A 22254-nucleotide genomic window follows, 5' to 3' on the forward strand; every position below is an offset into this window, starting at 1 on the left:
GCATACATATCATATATATATATATATATATAAACATATGTTTATCTATTCCAGTGGTTCCCAACCCTCATTTGGGATGCTACCCCCTTAAGGAGAGAAGTGATCCTATCACAGACCCATAAGTGCAGTTAGAATGACATTTCTGGTTTTAATGCTGTAGCCACTGACAAATACATGTGAGTAAAAAAAAAAACCCCTTTGTTACCAACATGTCAGTGGTAGCAGCAGTGAAACCCAGAAGTGTTGTTCTAACAGCACCTAAGGGTCCATGGTCGGGTCGCTACCCTCCTTAAAGGGGTAGTGCCCCTAATGGTCAGAAACACCTGCCAGGGGGGGTCACAACCCCCAAGTTGGGAAACATTGATCTATTTCATTTTTTGTTTGCCACATGCATTGCTTCTTCCCCTTGCAGCTCCCTACCTCTACCTCCTGTCAGGTGTACATACTTTCACCTGACATCCAACAACCGCTCTATTACTACATACAAGCACCTCCTTAACCCATTCCTGCCCAGCCCACAGGTGTATACTTTTGATCCCTGTTGCATATATGCAATGGTGAGCAGAAATGGGTTAAGATACACCCGTTTTATCCAATTAATTCTCCTTTTCTTCACTTCTTTTCGGCACAAATGTGTCTGATTTTTAACTTTAATGTATTTTAATTTTTGTATAGCATTATTTCAGGCACTTTATTGTTACATAGAAAGGAAGAATGGAAGGATTCTAAGGGCTCAATCGCATCCAACTTTTAAGTGGCAAAGCAGCCACAATGCAGTCCCAAGGTAAGGGAATAAACATTCCCATACCTTGAGGAGGCCTCCATGACTGCCTCCCCACTGTAGGATGCAGCATACACCCCACATGACTGCATCAGTGCTGGAAATTTGGATAGGACTGGGCCCTAATACAGAACTTAACTAATTGTATCTAAGCAACAATAAGTCAAGAACAACCACCAACATCAAGCCTGAATTCATGCCATTTTTGCTCTAACTAGCTTTCCACTCCCCAAAATTACCATTTGACAACACTCACATACAGCTTGGTCTTACGGCCATAAGAACCTGAAGTTGGTTGTCAAACAGAACCCAGAACCCATACTGATTGGTTTGAAGTACATACTGTACTTCAAGAATAATTAAAACTGAATGAACACAGTTAAGGAGGCCAGACCAGATATCTAGCTCAGAACTGATTGACAGTGTCTCTCCAGGAGTCTATCCCAGCCCTACCTGGAGATGTCAGGAATTGAAACTGGAACCTTAGACTATATCCTTTAAAATGGACAATCACCAAGCTGTTGCTCCATCCCCAAATGAAGCTTTTAACCCCTTTGATTGAACCACTGGAATTGCCTTATCCCATATTTCGTTAATATGTTTTAAATACCCCCCCCCCCAAAAAAAAAAAGCCAGTGGTTGTATTAAGCAGAAATGGTAAGGACAGTAATTCAAGATGAAAGATTCTGGTTTTTGAAGCTGAGAAGCAATGCGGCCCCCATCATTTATCTTCTCCTACTTATTGTTTCCAGGGCACAAGCGCTGCATTCTCTGGAGCTTAAAGTGCCCCAGTAACTACAGATGAGCCTCGCTGCTTCATAGGATCTTTTTAGATTAAAAATTGATGGTTGGAAAGCGAACGTAACACTGGTAATATGCCATCAATAGTCTTAAAGGTATAAAAGATAAATGTGAACAAAGCCAAAATGAGCTCTGGCAGAGTCTAATGTTTTTAAGTATACCCATGGCATGACTGAGCACAAATCAAAGTAACTAGTTGATGTTTTTTAATTGGGTCTGACAGAGTCATTAAACACCAGCTGTTTCTTTCTTTCTTTTCTTTCTGTTTTTTTAAACAGCAAGATAGCAACAACCAATGACTTCTATATTAGGAAAAAAATCGAAACAAATTGAAAAGAAAAAAAAACTATATGATAAAAAAACGCATGTAAGAGAATTAAAACCAAAAGCTTTTGGAGTAGATTAGAAAGGAACCAACCTCATTGTGTAATATGAGCAATATTTTTCCCATGTCTCTTTCCAGAAAGATTGTTTCTCATAGTCTGTCACAAAATATTATGCTGTACTGATGCATTTTCCTACCTCTTCTCTCCACCAGTGTAGGTGACCAAGCTCTGGAGAACAATTTATATCACTGGAGCCTACAGTGTTCTGTCACTAGAGCTATTATTGCACAACAACAGTGAGGAACACTTGGACCTATAGTCTGGTTCTCAAGTGAAATGAGACTCCCACTGGGGACGAGAAGGTTATAGTCAGAGGGAGAATGAGCTCCAGCCTTGTCCTCCCTCCCGCTCCAAATTCTGTATAATCCTTTACTAGACCAGAAAGTTATGTAATCTGCCCCTTCAGTCTAGCATATCATAGAAGACCTTCTGGATAACCAATTTCATTCTGTAAATATGTCTCTCTTAACAGCTCAGTCCTATCAAACTTCCTGCCAATGCAGCCATGCTACGAGATTACACACTGAATCGGAGGTGGCAGTCTCAGAGGAGTGCCATGTGTTCCCTTGACAGAAGGTAAGTCTCCACTGCCTTAATAGGTCTATTTGGATCTATGCCAGCTATTTAGGTGGTGCAAGTCTGAGTGGACCCGGTAAGGCAAATTGAGGCTGGGAAGGGAGATATCGGTGATGCAGTTGCAGCCAATACCACCCTTTTTCTGGTCCCCATCTGCCCTGTTCCACCCACCCCTGCTTCCTGCCTGACCTCTGTGTTGACTTACCACCACCAGATCTAATTTTGACGCTTCTGGGGCATGGCTGCGAACACTTGCAGTGATGGCCCAGGCAGGCTGAATAATAAGTTGTGCTTTGTAACAGCCATATAAGACCTTGTGCTGCCAGAATGTTAGCAAGGTCCCCATAGGATCCCTTGCCATAAATCTCTTGCCACCACCAGTCCATTACCTGGGCTGGTGTGGCACAGCAGCTAAGAGGCTGAGCTATGAATCTGGACTTCCTCAGTTTAAATCTTGCCTCTACCAAAGAACTCATTAAGTGGCCTTTACCAAGCCCCTCCTTCTCAGCCTCAGTCTTCCCCATCTGCAGTAGGGGAATAATATACAGTTGTTATAAGAATTCTGTCACAATAAGTGATTTGCACACTCCAAAACACTATACAAGTGTCACTGCTGATGAAGGGGGAAGTGAAAGGGGTAATAATATTAGATTGATTTCAGTGTTGCTTAGTCATGGTTCCTTTAAATACATCCCAGGGGCAAGTAACAGAAAATAGGGACTGTTCCTAGACAATAGGATCAGTTGGAACATGGCTTTGGTGTTCTCAAGCAGCTTGCACAAAGGTTCTACCTAGTACCACATAGTGGCTAACAGGCTCTCTGCCCCTAGTTCTTGGCAGTTCAACAGTGCAAAAACTAGCAGCCAATTTTCAATGATTATTTTATATTTTAAGTATGATTTATTGCATAGTGAACCACACAAGCAATGGAAAAGCAATTAGTTTCTTCAGTTGCTAGATCTGGACACACACCATTTGCTTATTGTGGAGTAAGTTTCCATAAACCTTGGCTGATCCTTGCACAGCGAACGTTCCGCACTTTTGTTGCTGCTGTTGTTTTCTTCCCCTTTATTTCCTGTCAAGCTTTAGAGCTTTGCAAAGCCATGCACTTGAGCTCCACATGACACCAAAGGGGGTGGGGGATGGAACGAAACCCCTCAAAAGCAAAGATGCCATTTGAAAAACTATTGGAGATCAGCGTTATGCAGAGAAACAAGCAGCTGACAATTCAACATAATCTCCCATTAAATAACAGCTCATTTATACATATCCCATTGTGCCCTCCACATCTGGCAAGCGATTGGAGTTGGCAGATTTATTCCTAGTGCTAAACGGGCTTGCCCTGCGGAAGCCTCCCTCCCTTGTAATGGGACTCTGCTACTTGCTTTCACAAACCTGGTGTGATTTGCAAAGATAAGGGCATCCAAGATCCTTTTCTTTTTTGTTACCACCTAATTACTAGATGTTTCATGTCTTTAAACACTGGGGAGGATTATTACGACCATGTTCCCATGCTTCCTCTCATTTCAGCCATCATAAATTTAAAATGGCTGGAGTAAATCTTTCTGCAGTGTGTCATTTAGACCATAAGCCCTTGTGCTGGGAAGTGATAAAGGGTTTCAGCCTGACCCTTGGCTGGTCTTTCTCTGCCAGGTCCTTGGGGTTACATTTTAGGGAAACATGATTATAAAAAAAAAAAAAAAGTAAGCCTCATACTAGGTCACTAAGAATTTCTTTTTTGGGGGGGGGGGGGGAACCTTCCTATGTTCCCACTGCCAAAAGCTTTGTGCAGAATATCACTTAAAAAAAAAAAGTGTTAGGTTTTTATACAGATGAACATGGGAACTTTGGAAGGGGATAGTTTTGCAGTTCTTCAAATCCACTGTATCAGGGCACATTAGTAAGCAGTTATATAGCAGAAACAGTGGGTCCTTGCTCTAATTTCATGCATTTAACAAGATCTTTCAGTTAATCAATGCTTTGCTACAAATGTCTGAAATGAGATGGAATGGCGCATTCTGGCTTTGTCAGTTACACTTCTAATGGCAACTGAAAGAAGCGCCCTGTGACATTTTAATTGCACTATCAACCCAAGAGCCTTGCTTTCCAGAGTAAATGTACTGCTGCTCCACTTCCCTTCTCATGGTGATACCACTAATGTCTGCATTGAATTCCTTCATTTCTCATTAGATATAAAAACGCAAAATTGGATTTCATCCTAAAAAGTCTTTAATTGCTTTTTTTCCCTTCTAAAAACAAACAGAGCTCTCTTCTTTGCCTGTGCAGTGGTGGCTGGTAAATTTTGAAACTGATGGGGCAGCAGGGCAGCATGCACGTCCTATAATATTTGTACTTATAATATTTGCTACTTCAACACATCTGTGCCTTCTGGGGGGACACGGCAGTTTCTAGTCACTGACCCAGCAACATGGCCAGACCCATTTGAATTCAGCAGTTGTATCTATCAAATTGCAACCTGCATGAGCATTCCTTGGGACTCTGCAGGCAAGAAAATGTCTCTGCACATTTACAAAGTGCATTTCCCCACTGCTGCTCTGAGTGAGCAAAATAATCCACTCTTCAATTACTTCCAAATATGAGACGAAAAGGATAGTTTAGCAGCAAATATGCCAAGGACAAAAATGGAAGTTGTAAGATTATGTGCCCGAAGAATAGCAAAGATACAAGGAAAGTAAAATTTACTTGCTACAGGACAAAAAGCTCACAATGCGATATCTGAATTTTTGAGTCACGCATAACTATTTTCTCGGACTGGATGCAAAAGGGGGAAATATTTTATTTTCCCCTGAGAGAGAGCATAGTTAGCCCAGCCTGCATGCAGTCTGTTTCCATCTAATGTAGAAAAAGGTCTTGCAAAGCTACTTAGGACCCGTGACTTAGGTACCTAGGAACATGCCTTATGAGTCAGACCCTTGGTTCACCCAGCTCAGTAGTGTCTGCACTGACTGGCAGCAGCTCTCCAGGAGAGATGAAACTTCCCCTGTCCTGCCTGGGACCCTCTGTATGCAAAACATCTGCTCTACTAGTGAGCCAGAGCCCATTACTTAAAACGTTTCAACACATTTTAAAACTGTCTGTGTGGAGGCAGCCCTCTAAAGCAGTTTGCATAAGGTGTCAGTAAATAATATCATACTAAAATAACAACCATGAGCATATCAACTTGTACTAAAGATCCCAAATCATTATGACACTGAAACACACTGCACCAAAGACACAAATTACGTGCAACTCCTCAAAAGCAAGTCTTGTTACATTCATTGGGGCTTAACTCCAAAATGTGTGGTTCTGCAAATCCCACTTTTGAACTTTAGGAGCCGGCAGTTATAAGATTCCATCTCCAGTAGGATCACAACCATTGGGTTGTGTTTCTGAGAGAGAGCTCAGGAAGTGTGAAGCTGTCTACAGAAAGAAAGTTCTCACCATGTGATTCTTTCTGCAAATACCTCATTCCATCCCATCCTATCCCTTGCTATTCATCTTTGCTGCCAAGGTGGGAACATCATGGAGGAGTCTCTCCTAGTTTGACACTGATGTTGTGGAATGATAAATCAATAAAAGGTTGTGCCATTCACATTACATCAATTATTATCCCATCTCCTGGAAAACCCAATGGCGCAACTGTATAAAAGCCAATATTCATACTAAGGCTCACCAACAAAACTATTCCTTATAGCAGTGCTTCTCAAACTGGGGCGTTGCGACATCCCAGCCTGAGGGCCCTGGACTCTGCCCCCTTAGAAGCACCCCACCTCCCAGGGGTGCAGGGAGCCTGCACGACCGTCCATAGGCTCCCCAAGCTTTAAACACTGAAAGGAGTGCTTTTACCCCACTTACGGTTGCGATCGTAAACAGGAGGTGGGATGCGATCACTCCACTTTCATTTTCTGAAGATTGGGGAATCCTGACGAGGGTCGTGCAGGGCTCTCCGCACCCCCAGGAAGCTGCTGCAGGGACTGGTAAGTACATGCCAGCCCCTGCACAAGCCTTAGCGATGCAACCTTGGGGGTTGTGTTGCTGCCTTCCTCCCACCCCCACTGACTTCCCCACTCCCCTGCACAAACTTACAGCAGTTCTCAACCTCCCTGGGAGTTTAAAAACCATTGCCTTACAGCACTGGTACTCAAACTTCTCAGGAGTAAATCTCCCGAGATGAATCCTGCCAGGGGAGGGGGAAGGTAGTGACATGATACCCAGGACTGCACCACTATAGGGGAAGGGGGGTTATTTTTAAACCTCCCTTATCTCCTGCCAGGATCCTAGGGGAGCGGGGAGCCCCACAGAGTGCTTACAAAAAGTGAAAGTTGCTATTGTGACCCACTTCCTGGTTGCGAAACTGGAAGTGGGTCACAATCACACCCCAGCAGGAGATAAGGGAACTTTAAAAATATCCCCTTCCCCTACAGCAGCGTAATCCTGCGGATCATGTTGCTGCTGTCTCCCCGCCCTTAAAGGGAAAAGGGCAGGGGTTGTCAGGCTGCTGGGTCATGACCCACCAGTTTGATGATCACTGCCTTACAGTATTACCAGAGGCATAACTAAATGCAGCATGCAGTCTGTATTTATCAACACTTATATTGTACAAGGCTTATATTGTACATGAATTGGTATCTAAAAAGCCATGTACATGTATGTGCTTGGAACACTGAGAAATAAGCGAGCTCAAGGCACTTCCCCTTTGCGTCACAGCCAGGAAGTGCTTTGTGCTTGCTTATTTTGCAGTGTTCCAAGCACCGGGGAGCCCTGCGGAGGGCTGCATGGGGCTTCCCTCACCTCCTGGAGCCTCCCAGAGACCCTACATTAGTGAAAGTAAGTGAAAGCACCCCCTTGCACCCTTTAGTGACGTGATCCTGGGGATTGCGTCACTGCCTCTCACCTTCCCCTGCTCCTTAAAGGGACAGGAGAAACTTTACTCAGACCGATGGGTCATGCCCTGATTCTTACACTTCCCATTTTATCCAAGGATAGGACAGGATCAGCATCATCCAATGAGCTTACTAGTTGAGCAAGAATTTAAATGCATCTCCTCTTGGTCCAAACGCACTATCCCACCCAGGGCTTCTCATATGTGCACTTCAGAACAGGGATATTCCTACGTTTCCAAAATCATTTCCTTCTTTTACAAAAGTTACATCTGCCTTACCAGTTGTGACATACTTCCCTTCCATAGAAGGGAAAAATGAAAGCGCTGAAGAAGATGGAAATTCTCTAGCATGCTTGCCTCTGCCCATACTCAGTTTCCAATTGGTCAATGGAAAAATGCTTACATGTATTTTAAGCACAAGCCAATATACCTTGAACCAGAACTCACCTGTGCGATTCGGAGGAAACCATCACAACTCTCGCAGGAGTGGAACGACGGAAAACATCTTCGAGGAGCTTAATGAGATAGAAGTGCCCCAAATGATTAACCTGAAAGGTGGACTCCAGACCATCTTCAGTCAATTGCCAAGGGACACCAAAAATGGCAGCATTGCAGACCAGCACATGAAGAGACCTTAAAATAAAAGAGGAGGAATGAAGGATTAAAGCAGGATAAATACTGAATGAAGGATAAATACTTTATGGGTATTTTTCTTTCCCATTTTGAAGAAAGTAACACCACCCAAGTCAATATAAAAGAAGCACATGACCCAAGCATTCTTCCTCCTGGTGGCTCTTCTCAATGGGGAACACCAAAGTCAGCCTGATAAAATCCACTACCATCCCTTATTAGTGAGTTTCAAACAGCCTATGGAGTAGAAAAGAACTTTGCTACCCTGGAAGGGGGAATTAATATTTCCCTCCTGCAGGAGGGATTATAGAAAACATGGACTTCACTTTAGGCACTCACAAAGTTTTCACTCACTCATGTCCATGTCTCAGGATTGGGCAAAACAAGAGGGAAAGAGAGTGCAGATCTCCCATGGGACTTAAGAAGGGATGTAAGGAAGCAACATGTAGAAGCATTTATGGTTTCCCCCTGAATGAAACACAAAGGGAAGTACACATTCCTTTGCTGCACTCATCAGGAGGATATGACAACACACACACACAGACGTTTTGTGTGCACTCATCAGGAGGATATGACAACACACACACACAGACGTTTTCCACTGCATGGCACCAGAAGTCACCAGAACAGCTGGCTTGTGGTGAAGACTGTGCCATCTCTTTTCCCCAAGACCTTGCTGTGGAAGGGAAAAGTTAGCAGCCAGAGGCTGTTAGCCTAATAGCCTAATAGAGGATAGCCTAATAGAGGAGACATCACACAACTGTCACCTGTTGCCAGGTTCTGTGGCCAATTTCCTGGGTGCTGTTTATATGGAGCCTGTTGCACCTTTAAGAGCCACCACCTTTAATCATCCCCAGTAAGCTGATTATTATGAAACCCCACCCACCCCAAAAAACTGCATGAAAACACATCCAAATCTCACCCTCTCTACTGACATGCAAATTAGATGAGAATGGCTCCATCCACACATCTTTGGACTATCCACACACACTCCCAAGCAGTGTGGGGTTATATCACATGGAAGCCTCCCCCCTCACACACGCACACACCCCAATGCAAAGGGTCCTATATCCTAGCCAAAACAAGACATTTATTGCATAGGTTCAGATAGTTCTCTTTCTAGTGGAGAAACTGTTGGGGGGAACACATTAAAATCACTCACTGTCTGAAAACAACCAATGTAACAACCTAAAGAAAAGGCAGTCATGGGTGTAAAAGCAGGTCAGTTATGGAATTTCACAATCAATTTGTTAGCACATCATGCAAACCTATGAACTGCCAGCAGCCTAAGAAGCTGGCCAATTGCAACAGCAGGTAATTTCAAGGGACTTAATTACTGCAGATTGGTAAATGGAAGAATAATATTGCTTCACAAACCCAACACAGACGGTAGGAGCGTAGGCAAACAATCTTCAGAGTGAATTCAGATGGCTTTTATTTTCTGCTGCTTTCAATTTCACATGATAAGTCACTCGACTATTATATAACAGACCTCATTCTGAACTAATCCGAGGACATGGAATGTCACACTGCTTCGGACATTTCTCAGATGTTTTAAACTCTTCAACCTGATCTGAGTTATACAGGAAATTTGGCTCAATTATTATAGTTTTGTGAGTAGCATTAAATCCATGAATTAAAAAAATAAATTCCTCACAACGCACTTGAGAAACCATCTGACTTCTGTTTCCTGACGTGATCTCCAAGATCAACAGAAAACTCCACTGAGCGCATCGCCACATGCAACGTCTATATCATGAGGATTCAAGGGTGACAATGGGATTCTTCTCTCTAACACATTTCTGCCCCAACACCTTTTGTTTCTTTTAAGGGACCACCAGGACAGCTAATCACCAAATATAGATGGTATATATTTAAAGAGTCACCCACCCCAAAAGAAAATAAAATCAAAGTATATACTTAATAATTGCAACAAAGTAAAAGCAAAAGGTAGTCAGTATCAAAACTCCAATTTAAGAATTCAAAGCTAGGGGTGTAAATAAAAAATTAAGCCAGCAGAGAAGAATCAATGAAGGTTGGAGGACAGTGACAGCAACTGGGCCAGTCGGGCTTCCCAAGGGAGGGAATTCCAGAACCTTAGTGATGCTACCATGGAAGCTTACATAAGGCACTGCAAAACTCCCTTTAATTGGAGAACTAGTCAAAGCACTGTCTGAAATCAAGGCCCATCCCTGACCATCACTATGAAAAAGGGCTACTGTATGGTCAATACAATCACTTGTTCTTCTCCATCCCAGAAAACTCCCGTATTGATGGTTTGAGGTAGAGTACAAGAAAACCACAGATTTGCACGCAGAAGGTCCTGGATTCAACATCTGGTATCTCCAGTAGCCACTGACGAACTTGGCCTGGCAGAGGAGGCAACAGTAGGCTGTACAGGTCAATAAGGTCAGCCTAATGTTAACATGACCAGGATACACTAAGGCTGCAATCCTAACCACACTTTCCTAAGAGTAAGCCCCATTGAACAAAATAGGATTTACTTCTGAGTAGACCTGGTTAGGACTGTGCCCTAATTTGTACTAGCATCAGAACTGAATGCTGGCATTTCAAAGACAGAATAGCCACTGTGTCCCCATGGCCTTTGCTGCAACTTCACATTTCACAGCACTGAGGTAAGGGCAGTGCAGCTCCGAGGTAAGGGAAAACAAACATTCCATACCTTAAGGAGGCATCCATGACTGCTACCCAACTGCAGGATGCAGCACACACTCCATTGGCACAGCTATACCAGTGCTGGAAAGTTGGTTAAGATTTGGGTGTCTACTGTACAACAGAACAATTTCAGTGCAATGTGAAACAGAAGCTTATAAACTCCAGCACTGACTTTAAGGCCTATTTTAAAGACAGCGAAGAAGCAATCGCCACGTTTGAAACAGAACAATTTCAGTGCAATGTGAAACAGAAGCTTATAAACTCCAGCACTGACTTTAAGGCCTATTTTAAAGACAGCGAAGAAGCAATCGCCACGTATGCCAAAATATCGGCCTCTGATTTTTTTTTTCCTGTATAGCACTTTTAATCAAAGTATTTTGTTTAAAATCCCATGCCATTATATCGATTGCTATTGCCCTTTGTAATATTCTTCATGGTTTTATTATTTTAAATTAAATTTTTAATTAAAATACTGTACACACATACCCTTTAAAAATTCTCTCATTAACCATTAAGCTATAAAACTGCAAAATGCTTACTACTTTATTTGCAGCAAAAGATATTTTAACTGTACATATTAAATCATAAATATTTTACACGCTTATCTACCCAATATGCCCCTCATGACTGGTTAAGCCTTGTGCAAAAGCAGAGGAACCTTTATTTGGGCAGGAGGAGAATGGTGGCTTAAAGTGTCATTCCCCTTTTCAGGCCAGGTTGTCTTTACATTCATGATGTTTCAAAACAGGAGGATGGTTTTAGGCGGATCCCGCCCTCCATTTCTTCTCATGGCACACTGACCTCTAGGTCTTCTCTATGGTCTTTACCTCTGGTGATGTGACTTCTGGCTTCCAGGAGACCATCCACATTCTGCAGCTCTGTTTTGGGGGCAACTATCTGTAGTAAAAAAATTGTCTGTCCCTTTTCCTCCACCGGTTCTTCATTACTACAGACAGTTGCCGTAGAAACAGAGGTGCAGAACCCAGAAGCAGTTGCTGCGTGCAAGACTGGGCAGCTTGCTCCACCATTGTTCTTGCAGCAAAGGAGAGGATGACCACCTGGCCTTTGAGAGTGAAGGTGGTTAGAGCACGTACATTCAGTATCACCAGGGCTGGGCTGTGACCAAAAAACATAGGTCTGCAGCTGGGAGACAAATAAGGAATCCAACCAGAAGCCAAGATGGAGGTCAGGAACATGCCAGAGATCAGAGACAGGAACCAAACTGGGAGTAATGGAAGGACAGACACTAATGGAGGCAAGGAGACCTGTTGCTGAGACTAAGACACAGGCCAGATTGGACGGTTTTCTTGCTCTTCCTGCTCAGAAGAGCCCAGTTACCTGTCTATCCAGGCAGGGCCACTTCAGAGCCATTTCTTCTTATTGTACCTCCAGCAGCTTGCCACATGGGGCAGCTGATAGCTCTTGCCCAAATTCTTGACAAGGGCTCAATTCCAAAGGGCATTGCTTCTTAGCTGGCTTTAAGCTACTGCCTCTTTTTAGAACCACAGGTACCAATGCAAAAGTTTTAATAAAGACACAATACTGACCACTTGTAAAAATGTTGAGATCCAATTTTGTTATCAAGTCTCAGAAGCAGTCAACCTTTGATCTTGTTTAAATTGAACATACAGACCTCTGCAACCATCGGAGCTCCAACATGAATTTGTCTCTACATTAAAATTGCCCTGGTTACTCTTGCTATTTTTTTCCTCTTAATATGCCTCTTTGTGTATTGCCAAAGGGAAGGTTGGCTTCCTTCTGTAGGAGCATCAACGGCAGAGCTCCCAGCAGATCCTAAGCTCAAAAGACGAATTTTAGCAGCGCTGCAGCTACTCTGTTCCTAAGCCAGAGAATGTATTTCCGTAAATTCCAAAGAGCTTAACAGATTTCTATACAGGTTTATTCAGAAAACATATTCAAATCTTAATGTACAGTATTCATGAACAACTACAGTAGCTGGCAAGTTAATAATTTGCTATAGAGCTTCTAAACATCGCAGTTAAAAAAAGTAACTGCTGAAAACGTACATCAAATGTACACTCAAATTTCTCCCTCCCTCCACCCCCCAGATGTCACAAGTCATCTGGGACTGAGGAGGAATAAAATAAAATGATGTGTTTGTAGAGAAAATTACACAAAGTCTAGTTTTCCATTGATTAAAGGGGACCAACCCCCTACATGCAAGTAACCAGCATTTTCAAAGGCAGTAAGTGAAGATTTAAAAAGAGAAAGAGTGGAAGTAAAATATTTTCAGCTGGAAACATACCCACAAGATTTCAAAGTGCTTCTGCATCCAGTATGAAAAAAGATCATTGGCCAATATTGGAAGTTGGGGGGGGGAGGGTGGAGATTATAGCAGGTGACAACACAGGAGAACAGATACTGAAGACCTCACCCCTTTTGGTCTTCTGCTTTGCCCAAGGAATACTAGATGCGGCGTCAACACCCCACCCTCACATCTGATGCAAGCGCACACAAGGTCTGCAGTCAGTAAGATTCTATCAGTCAATGAAATCATCCTCCTTGGGCAGAATGAGAGCGTGGCAGGTTGAGGCTATTTGTGCTCATAATAGCACATCACTATCCATCTTAAGCCATTTTTGCCCAGCCCATAGGTGTACACATTTGATCTCTGTTGTGTATATGCAACGTTGGGCAGAAATTGCTTAAATAAATCAATAGTCACTTAATATAATTTGTCTTAACATTAAAAGAGTATGTGTGACACTGTGGCTAAGAGACTAATCCTATCCAATCTTTCAGCTCCAGTGAAGCCGCAATGCAGCCCCATGGTAAAGGAACACATGTTCCCATACCTTGAGAAGGCCCCAGTGACTGCCCCTCCACCAAAGGATGCAGCACACACCCCACTGGCACAACTGCATCAGCACTGGAAAATTGGATATGAATGGGTTCCAAGTTGTGAATCAGTTTCCTTCCCCAGTACATTAGCTGAGACTATCTGAGACAGTCAGATATGGTTATGATAATCCTAGTGACACTTTATTTAGACTACTGTAATACACTCTATGTGGGTTAACCTTGAAAAAAGTTCAGAACCTACACTTAGTACAGAATGTAGAGGCCCAGCTAGTTGCCAGGGCTCGGTCAGTTGAGTCTGCTATACCGTGTTCTGACAACCACACCGGTTGCCCATCCCCTTTCTGAGCCCAACTCAAGGTGTTGGTGATGACCTTTAAAGTCCTATACAGTATAAGACCAGGATACCTCAAGGACTGCCTTCTCCTGTATAATTCTGCGTACACCCTACAGTCATTAGACAGGGCCCCTGCTTAGGATACCACCATCATCTGAAGCAAAGTGACTGGTGGCAAGGTGCAGGGTGTTTTCTTACACCTGGCATTCAGAGATAGGCTACCTCTAAAACCCGGAGGTTGCATATAGTCATCTTGGCTTGTAACCTGTGATTTTACCTCTGCCATGAATGAACCAGCTGTAAGACGGGGACAATAAAACTCACCTTACAGACAATAAGATGAAAGGACAATACCAAGACAGTGCATGTGAAACATGACACAAACAATTCATACTATTGTAGGTCTGGGGCAGGAGGTCTGGTCTAGAGGGTAGAGCCTCTGTCTGCCTGAAGATAACATCCACAAGGTCGCCAGTTCGAGGCCACCGGCACCGTGCGACCTTGAAGCAGCTAACAAAGCTGAGCCGAGTTATTCCATCTGCTCTGAGCGTGGAGGATGGAGGCCAGAATGCGATACCAGATCAGAAAGAAACATCTGAATGTTGTGGTTCTTGAAAAATAGAACCTTCTTTCAATTGTAAAATTCCCTATGGGGATTTAAATAGCTTGCCTATGTAAACCGCCTTGAATAAAGTCTTGAATAAAGACCAAGAAAGGCGGTATATAAATACCTGTTGTTACTACTACTACTACTACTACTACTACTACTACTACTACTACTACTACATCTGGTCACAGTCTAATAAATCACCTGGCTCAAGTGAACTAATATCAATTTTACAAAACATTAAAAGGATGTCACAGATTACATAAGCAGAGATTCATTAATGAAAGTCTACATACTGGAAATATATCAGAATGAAAACTTGAGAAACACAGAACATCATCCAATAAAACACAAACTTAAGTACAAATGTCAACAGTGTCTTTTAGAGTAGCCCAATAATTTTGCCTAAGTTTGTTGCTTCAACTGAAACTGGGGAAGAGGGTGGGGGATCGTTTTGTCTGCTTTTGGATACAAAACAGCTCTGACTTCTTTTAATCATTTTTTCCCCATTGCGGAAAATCCCCTGTCACATTATTTACGCACGCTCCAAGAGTTCTCTCGCTTCTCCCTTCAGTGAGGCATTAGTTTCTTTAAGGCGCCTTTGTTAAGTTCCTTTCCAGCCAAGGGAGCAGTTTGTCATTCTTGAAACTGCAACATACATACAGACTCTTACAAATCAGATTGCTTGATCGATGCAGTGTATTTGGCACTTAGGGAGCTGTCCAGCTGAGCTCATTATAACCTCTTCAAGGCAATTTCAATGTTCACCTTTTTCAGCTGGCTGAAATTCAGCACCCCCCCCCCACCCGTTTGAGATATGTACAAGACCAGTCAGTCGTAGCTTTGCCTTCATCACACATGTCAGGCAGGGTGTTTTCCAAAAGAACCCAAGTAGAGAAGCAAAAACACAAATCCCACTTTGGGGACTATGCTGAATGCACAAACTACCCTCACTTAGCCTTATCTGCCTGTGCCCAATTCTTTCCTATGCCATCTCTATGGCATGTGGGTTAATCTCTGATCTCTTTCTGGTATAACCTGATGCAGTTTTGAAGGTTTCTGAACATGAAATGTATGATTTCTACACTCTATATACCATCAGCCTGCATCTTGCACACGACAGACTTGCACCAATACTTCATGCAGCTGGCAAACAAAAAACAAAAAAGATCAGCCACTTAGACAGTGCAGGCAGTTCTGTCCACCATTCAACAAACTAAATGCATGCCTTAGAGCAGGGGTATCAAACATAAGGCCTGCAGGTTTATTGTGATCCCTGGAAGCAATTTATCTGGCCCCTGTTATAATTGGGGTCTCCCAGCTTGATCATTGGGCTCTCTCATATCTTGAAAGTATGTACAAGATTTGTGTATTTTCTCCCCTGTCATTTGCAGCTAATGAGTTTTTATATGAGAACAAAATGTTTCTTTCTGGCTATCATCTGCTTAATTGTGTCACTTCCTGCTTAAAGATGTCACTTCTGGCCCTCAACAGGCACCATGAATGCTAACTTCAGCCTCCTGCATAAAATGAGTTTAACATCCCTGACCTAGAGGGACCCTGAGTTTGGAGAATGAAGTTGCTGTTCAGTTCTCACTCCCTTCTCAGTTCTCACCTTTGGCTCATCACTTTTAAAGAGACTGTATGCATTTTCCAGATGTTGGGATTTTCAAGACAATTTTGAGTGTAGACAATTTTAGATCTATGTGCTGATTCTAGAATGCAACACTCATGAAAGATGTGGGCCAACTGTACAACATTCAGCAGGCATAATATTACTCACAGAGTATTGAAACATTTATCAGACCATTCCAATTTCACAGATCAAGGAGCAAATCCACAGTACCAAGTCTGGAGCCATTAGTATGATGGACACTGACATCCCCATTCCTACCTCAGTGTGCCTCCTTCCCTAAGCATGGTGACCAACAAGGGCATGTTTTATTCTTAGTGGACCAGCAGCAACAGTATTCCAAACAGCCATGCCCCTCCCCCACCAACATTCCATGTAGCATTCCAACACTACATTGGACAATCAGAGTAGAAGATGGGACATGGAAGACAGACTTTAACAACAAAAAAAGTCTTTTTAAAAAACCAACATCATGATTCATTAATTATATGCTTTTTAATTCCTTGCAGAAGTTAGAAATATAACTTCTCTGGATTTTGAAACAGCAGCAGATTCCAATGCTTGTAGATCCAACTCCAGAAAGCATATCAGAGATATGGAACCTTGAAATTGGGATGGAATTCATCAGAGATATGCACCATAGGCATCCTAGGTGTGAGTAGAGGGGCAGTGCTTCATACTTCTTCCTATCTGTCCTATTCCCAAGGATTTTCCCTCTTTGCAGGACTCAAAATGCATGTTTATTCATGCTGCAATGGAGGGCAATTTTCCCCTGGGGCTGGGGATAAGAATAGGCCCTCAGTTTGGCTGTACTTGTCGTAAGAGGCGACTAAACAGCCACCGGGTAGATGGGACTCGTCAGTCTGGGAAGGCAGCTCATCTGAGAGAAGGAAAACTCTGATCCTAAACCTCCACTGCCTTGTGGCTACATCCAGTTATGGAAAAGGCTTCAGGAGTCAACCTCAAGGCAAAATCCGGAGCCGGAGTCCCTGAGGCAGTTCATGGCTGAACACAGTCACGTTCTGGCAACTCCTGCGATGCCGCTGGAACCAAACGTATTGGCCTCTGCCTTTCCATTGGACCATTTCAGCGATGTGGAGAGGGGGGATTTGCTGCATGGGTAACAGCCTATCCTCCATACTTACTTTACCCAGGCTTCGCGCACTGGAGAGGACACTCTGTTCCAGAACCACCATTCAGAGCGTGACACCATAGTCTTCCGAGACTGAAGGATGCCAACAAGGAGGGCATTTGGAAAAGAGATACTACGGGTGGGAAAAGGATTACAAATCCTATCTACTGTTGCTTCATGGCTCACAATTCCCTGATCCTGTCCTAAAGTTTATAAAAGCCATTGGGATGACTCAGTGAAGATACAGTTCTGCAAACTATATGGCACATGGTCCCTGCTAACTGGGCAAAGAGCAGCTTTTAAAAATGATCATCATATTATATTTAACCAAGGGGGAGCAGCAACTATCCGCATCCACCCAAGCATAGCACCTTTCCCAGTGGTTGTGTGCTGGAGCCTCTTTTGTGTTTTCTTTTAGACTGTGATCTCGAGGAAATTTTTTTTCTTTATTTCTTTTGCAAGTCCTTTTCTCTTTCTCTTTTTGGTTGAAAAGCATACTTCATAATAATAGTAAATAATAATGCACATGACATTCATGTGTGGAAGCTATGATGAATTCCAAGTAGTGCTCAACTGATAACAATTCAATAAAGCAGTCGCTATACACAATAGTCTTCTGAAATACTTACATGTTTTTGGATTTGAATGCTTCAGCAAATGCCTGGACGCTCCGGAGAGAGGCAAGGTCTAAGGTCATTGCTTCCACCTTGGCTTTGTGCTAGAATGAGAGAAAGTAAAGGGGAAAAAAGAATAAATAGCAACAAGTTCAGTTTGCAGGATTGCATTTCACCAAATGAACTACAGCACATGTTTCAATTCCCTGGTTTGACATTAGAATCCCACAATGAACATAATGCAACAGTTCACACGGAAGAGCATAGTGCCAAATGCAGTACCCAAAATTTATAGCACTCCTAATCGCAGAGAGATTGTTCTCCAAAGCTTCTGTCACTGAGGTTAGACACCCAGAGAAGCTCCTCCTGATACAACTCCTTGGAATTTGTCTTGCTGCAAGACACAGCTGGTGCACTATGAGCACAGCTGAGGTCACCTAAAGATTGGAGGATGATTACAGTAGGTGAAAGAATCCTAGAGATGTCGGTGGTTTTGTCTTCCATTCAACAGTAAAGCAGCTACCACCATGGGAGGCACCCAAACACCCACAACCCATGCGTTCTGCATTTCTTATTTTTAATGTTATCAATGATCTCACTCTGAACTTTACACAACAAAATCAATTGCACATCACAAGCAAGTTGAACAATCTGAGTACAATTCGAAAGCCTAATGGAAAAAGTTCAACATCAGGTAATACAAAGGTCATTTGCTGCAATGACACTATCAGGATTAAACAGCTGCTTAGGGTTGCATTTTTTAAGCCAAAAACTGCTGGGAAAAGTAAATGGTCCCTATCTTCAGGTCCAGTTCAAGCCACACCTTCACACAGCTGCTACTTGCAGCTAAAGACAAGCAACAAACTACACACTAAATTTAATGTCACATGTACTATGGCTCTCAATCTTCCCTTCCCTTAATCTATCCCATATCAGTCTTTATGTCACCTTTATTTCAGAAGGACCCTTCCATCTTTTGCTCATCAACTTTATATTTGTCTACATAACAAAGCCTCTCTCTCTCTCTCTCTCTCTCTCTCCCCTTTAAACAGAAAAGCTGTAATGCTGTTCTCATCTCCAAGGGAAAAATAAACAGAGTGCTACAAAGACAAGGATGGCAACAGGGTCAAAAACTCATCAACTTAGCTCAACAGACGAAACCACAAGCTGTTAGTTACTCTGCTCTTGGGAAAAGTGATTCAAGTCCACACACTCAGGTAATGCCTTTGGTTCTTGGAGTCAGCTTTCAGGTTTATGCTACCAACTCCAAAAACAAAGAGGAAGCATCTAGGATACTGCAAATGTGACGAAAGGGGAGGGGGGCAATGGTGAAATGCAATACTTGCACCTATTCCTTTGCAAGGAAAAAATTTGCTGAAGAGCTGTGCTGTGTTTGTGGGAGGAATAAAAATATTTAAAAGCGATAAATGGACAATTGTGATATACAGATGGCAAATCCAAGCCATGAATATGGGTTTCTACTCTGCCAGTTCAGCCAGTGAACCGAAACCTCCCCCCGTCCCATTTAATAACAATCCATTCTCCACTGCCAGGATAATCAATGTCCCTTTATTTCCAAGAGTTAAACTCATTTGCACTTTTGCAGATTTTTAGACTTGTCAGACGAAAGGTTATCGAGACCGGTAAGACGCAATGGAAGCGTTTCTTGAAGGGCTCAAAGAGAAGTCTTTATAACGTCATGAGTGCAAGAAAAAAAAAGTTTCAAGTGCCGGACAAATCATGCCACACAGTGCCAAGCTGAGTGTACATGAATTACAAGGTAGAAATTCATTCAATCACAACAGACATATAAGACATTTAAAATGTTAGATTCTCACACATCTGGTTTTTTACTCGACCATTGTTAACAGATGCTTCACATTTACAAGCTTCGTTCTAACCTAATAAGGACTAGGAAGCTGTGTTATTTAAAAAATAATAATTCTTAACTTGATTTTGCCAGTAACTGAGACTTGATGAAAAGCCATATAAAGTTGAGAAATATAATAGCAGAAAATAATGTACTAACTGAATATACAGGCTATACATTAATTTGACAGATCTGAGGCATGGGGCCTCTGTGATTTTCATTGTGCCGCACACACTTCATATATCTGTGCATGAAGGCCTCTGCGACAGACTCGCTTTGTGGCCTTAGACAAGTCACTTTCTCCTCAAATCTAAGAGGAAGATAAATATTAGATTTTAAAAGCAACCTCAGTAGGTTCTTCTCCTGATGGTGTGAACCCAGCTTCATAACTTGATACAACAGACACAAAAACAGGTGTGTGCTGCTTAACAACTGTTCACTTAATGACAGACCACATATATGACAGTGGTCAAAGCACAATAAAGATGCTCTTACAATACAATACAATAATACCTTTATTGGCATATAATAAAGATGCTCTTAATGAGGCAATTGCATCTCCCATAGCCTGCGGCAGAGTGTCTGTTTACACAACAGAGAGGCTCTTAAAGCAAAGAAGAGGCAATCTATCTCCAGTAGCCTGTGCAGCCAGCTAGTGTCTGGCAGGGCACGTCTGTTTACAAAATGGCAGTAGATTGGGTTGAATGTTCGCTAATGTTATATTAGGTGTTATGACCTAATCGCATAACACCAGGATCGGAGAACGTATCCCCGTCGTTAAGTGGCGCCCAACTGTATTAGCAACTTGAGAGCTGAAACAGTGCTCTGTCTTCTTCCTTCCTCCATACATTAGGCAGTCACTCTCTCCCTCCCTCCCTCCCTCAGTGACATACCTACATATGTTTATTTGTGTATATGCCAATCTTCATTTTATCCAACATCAAAAGTCATCACCATTTTAAAAGGTCATTGTTCTAGCCATTTTTCTTCTCTTTTTCTAGCCAACTGGCAGCTTACATCTCTTATTCTAGCTGAACAACTCCAAAAATCTGCAAAACCATTTTAATATTTTTTTTATTTGTTAAAGTTGCCTTATAAGAGAAAAATATGTGTTCTGGAAATAATGAAGGTGCTATCAAACTGCTGCTGCAGTTTATTTTTCTTAAAATGTTCCTTCAGTCTTCTTCACAGTTCCCAACAGTGGTCTAACACTCACATAGCTGTTGTGAGGTCACATAATCAAGACCGTAGACCAGGGATGTGCAGTGGGTGGAGTGGCAGGGCACAGGAGTCCTTCGAAAAGCACCACTGCTGTGTTAGACGCGCGAGCACTCACAACCCATGCGCTTTTGCACAGATGTTGTTTTGTTTTTTTTCTAAACTGTTGCAAAAGCTTGGCCTTTCTTTTTCCTACAGACGTAGTAAGGTTTTTGCATACACTTAGGGCACAATCCTAACCAGGTCTACTCAGAAGTAAGTCCTATTTTGTTCAGTGGGGCTTACTCTCAGGAAAGCGTGGTTAGGATTGCAGCCTCAGTCATATAGAATTTGCACCAGCCACTGAGACATACAACTTCCTTATCTGGTAGCTCAGCTTTACCTGCTCCTTTAATCCTCCTCCAATGCAACTTTGCATGTAAGGGAATATAGAAATTCATACACTGGCATTGCCAAGAGAAGAAAGGCAGCAAGACGATAAGACGGACCTGATTGCTAATACCATCCTGCAAATTCTGATCTAATGTGTCATAATTTTATTACGCTGATGTCCCTCAGCATTTCACTGCACATATTTTCAATACTGAATTATGCCTCCTGTTATGAAAACTTAAATGGAACATGTCATTTCTCTGAACAGGAGAGACGCTGAACCTCAATGCACAACATCATCAACACAATCCAGCAGGCACTTCTTCTGCGCAAGTTGTACCTCATTGAATTAATTGCCACGGGAAAGGCTTCTGCGGGTCTGAAATGTGGCAACATTAGCTTATCAAAGGACAAAAGGAAAAAGACAGTAAAGCGAACCGTCGATTTAACAGACTTCAGAAACAATGGACATTTTCTGCTTCGTTAAAAACTAGTCACATACATTTTGCACACGCATGTCTCAATTGACTTCAAAGCATTTGGATTCAAAAGCCTTTTGGCGTTAATGGACACCCTACCCCCATCATTGCACTAAATCATAAGTTAACTGAAGAGGGTTCTCCTTGGGAGGAGGAGAAAGAAAATAACTCAACTGCTGAATAGTCAGTTGAATTAATCTTAAAAGTGGGAAAGTGAACAGCACAGGCAGAGGTTGGCTCCTAATCCACACAGCATATTTGTGCTCAGTATAAAACAGCCCCTTTCTTCCCTACCAGATTCTACCAGAACCCTCCTCCTTCTCTCCTTTCAGATGTTTGAACAGGTCCCCTTAGATGTGACACTCTTGTGCAGTGCACAATATGCACAACCATATGGGGCGCCCATGAGCACAGGAGATGTTCAATCTCGGTCAAAAAAG

At 42.6% G+C, this 22254-nt stretch overlaps 1 protein-coding gene across 1 annotated transcript in view; it reads right to left on the reverse strand.

Moving 5' to 3' along the window:
- The window catches only part of WWOX (WW domain containing oxidoreductase), a 670666-nt gene that overhangs the window by 489773 nt on the left and 158639 nt on the right, over positions 1 to 22254 (reverse strand). The window contains exons 6-7 of the mRNA XM_066636770.1: positions 17891 to 17979; positions 7874 to 8059 (exon numbers count right to left, since the gene is read on the reverse strand). Coding sequence (XP_066492867.1) covers positions 7874 to 8059; positions 17891 to 17979 — 275 coding nt within the window. The remainder of the gene's footprint in view (positions 1 to 7873; positions 8060 to 17890; positions 17980 to 22254) is intronic.

Source organism: Tiliqua scincoides, chromosome 9 (assembly GCF_035046505.1).
Source record: "Tiliqua scincoides isolate rTilSci1 chromosome 9, rTilSci1.hap2, whole genome shotgun sequence".
NCBI lineage: Eukaryota > Metazoa > Chordata > Lepidosauria > Squamata > Scincidae > Tiliqua > Tiliqua scincoides.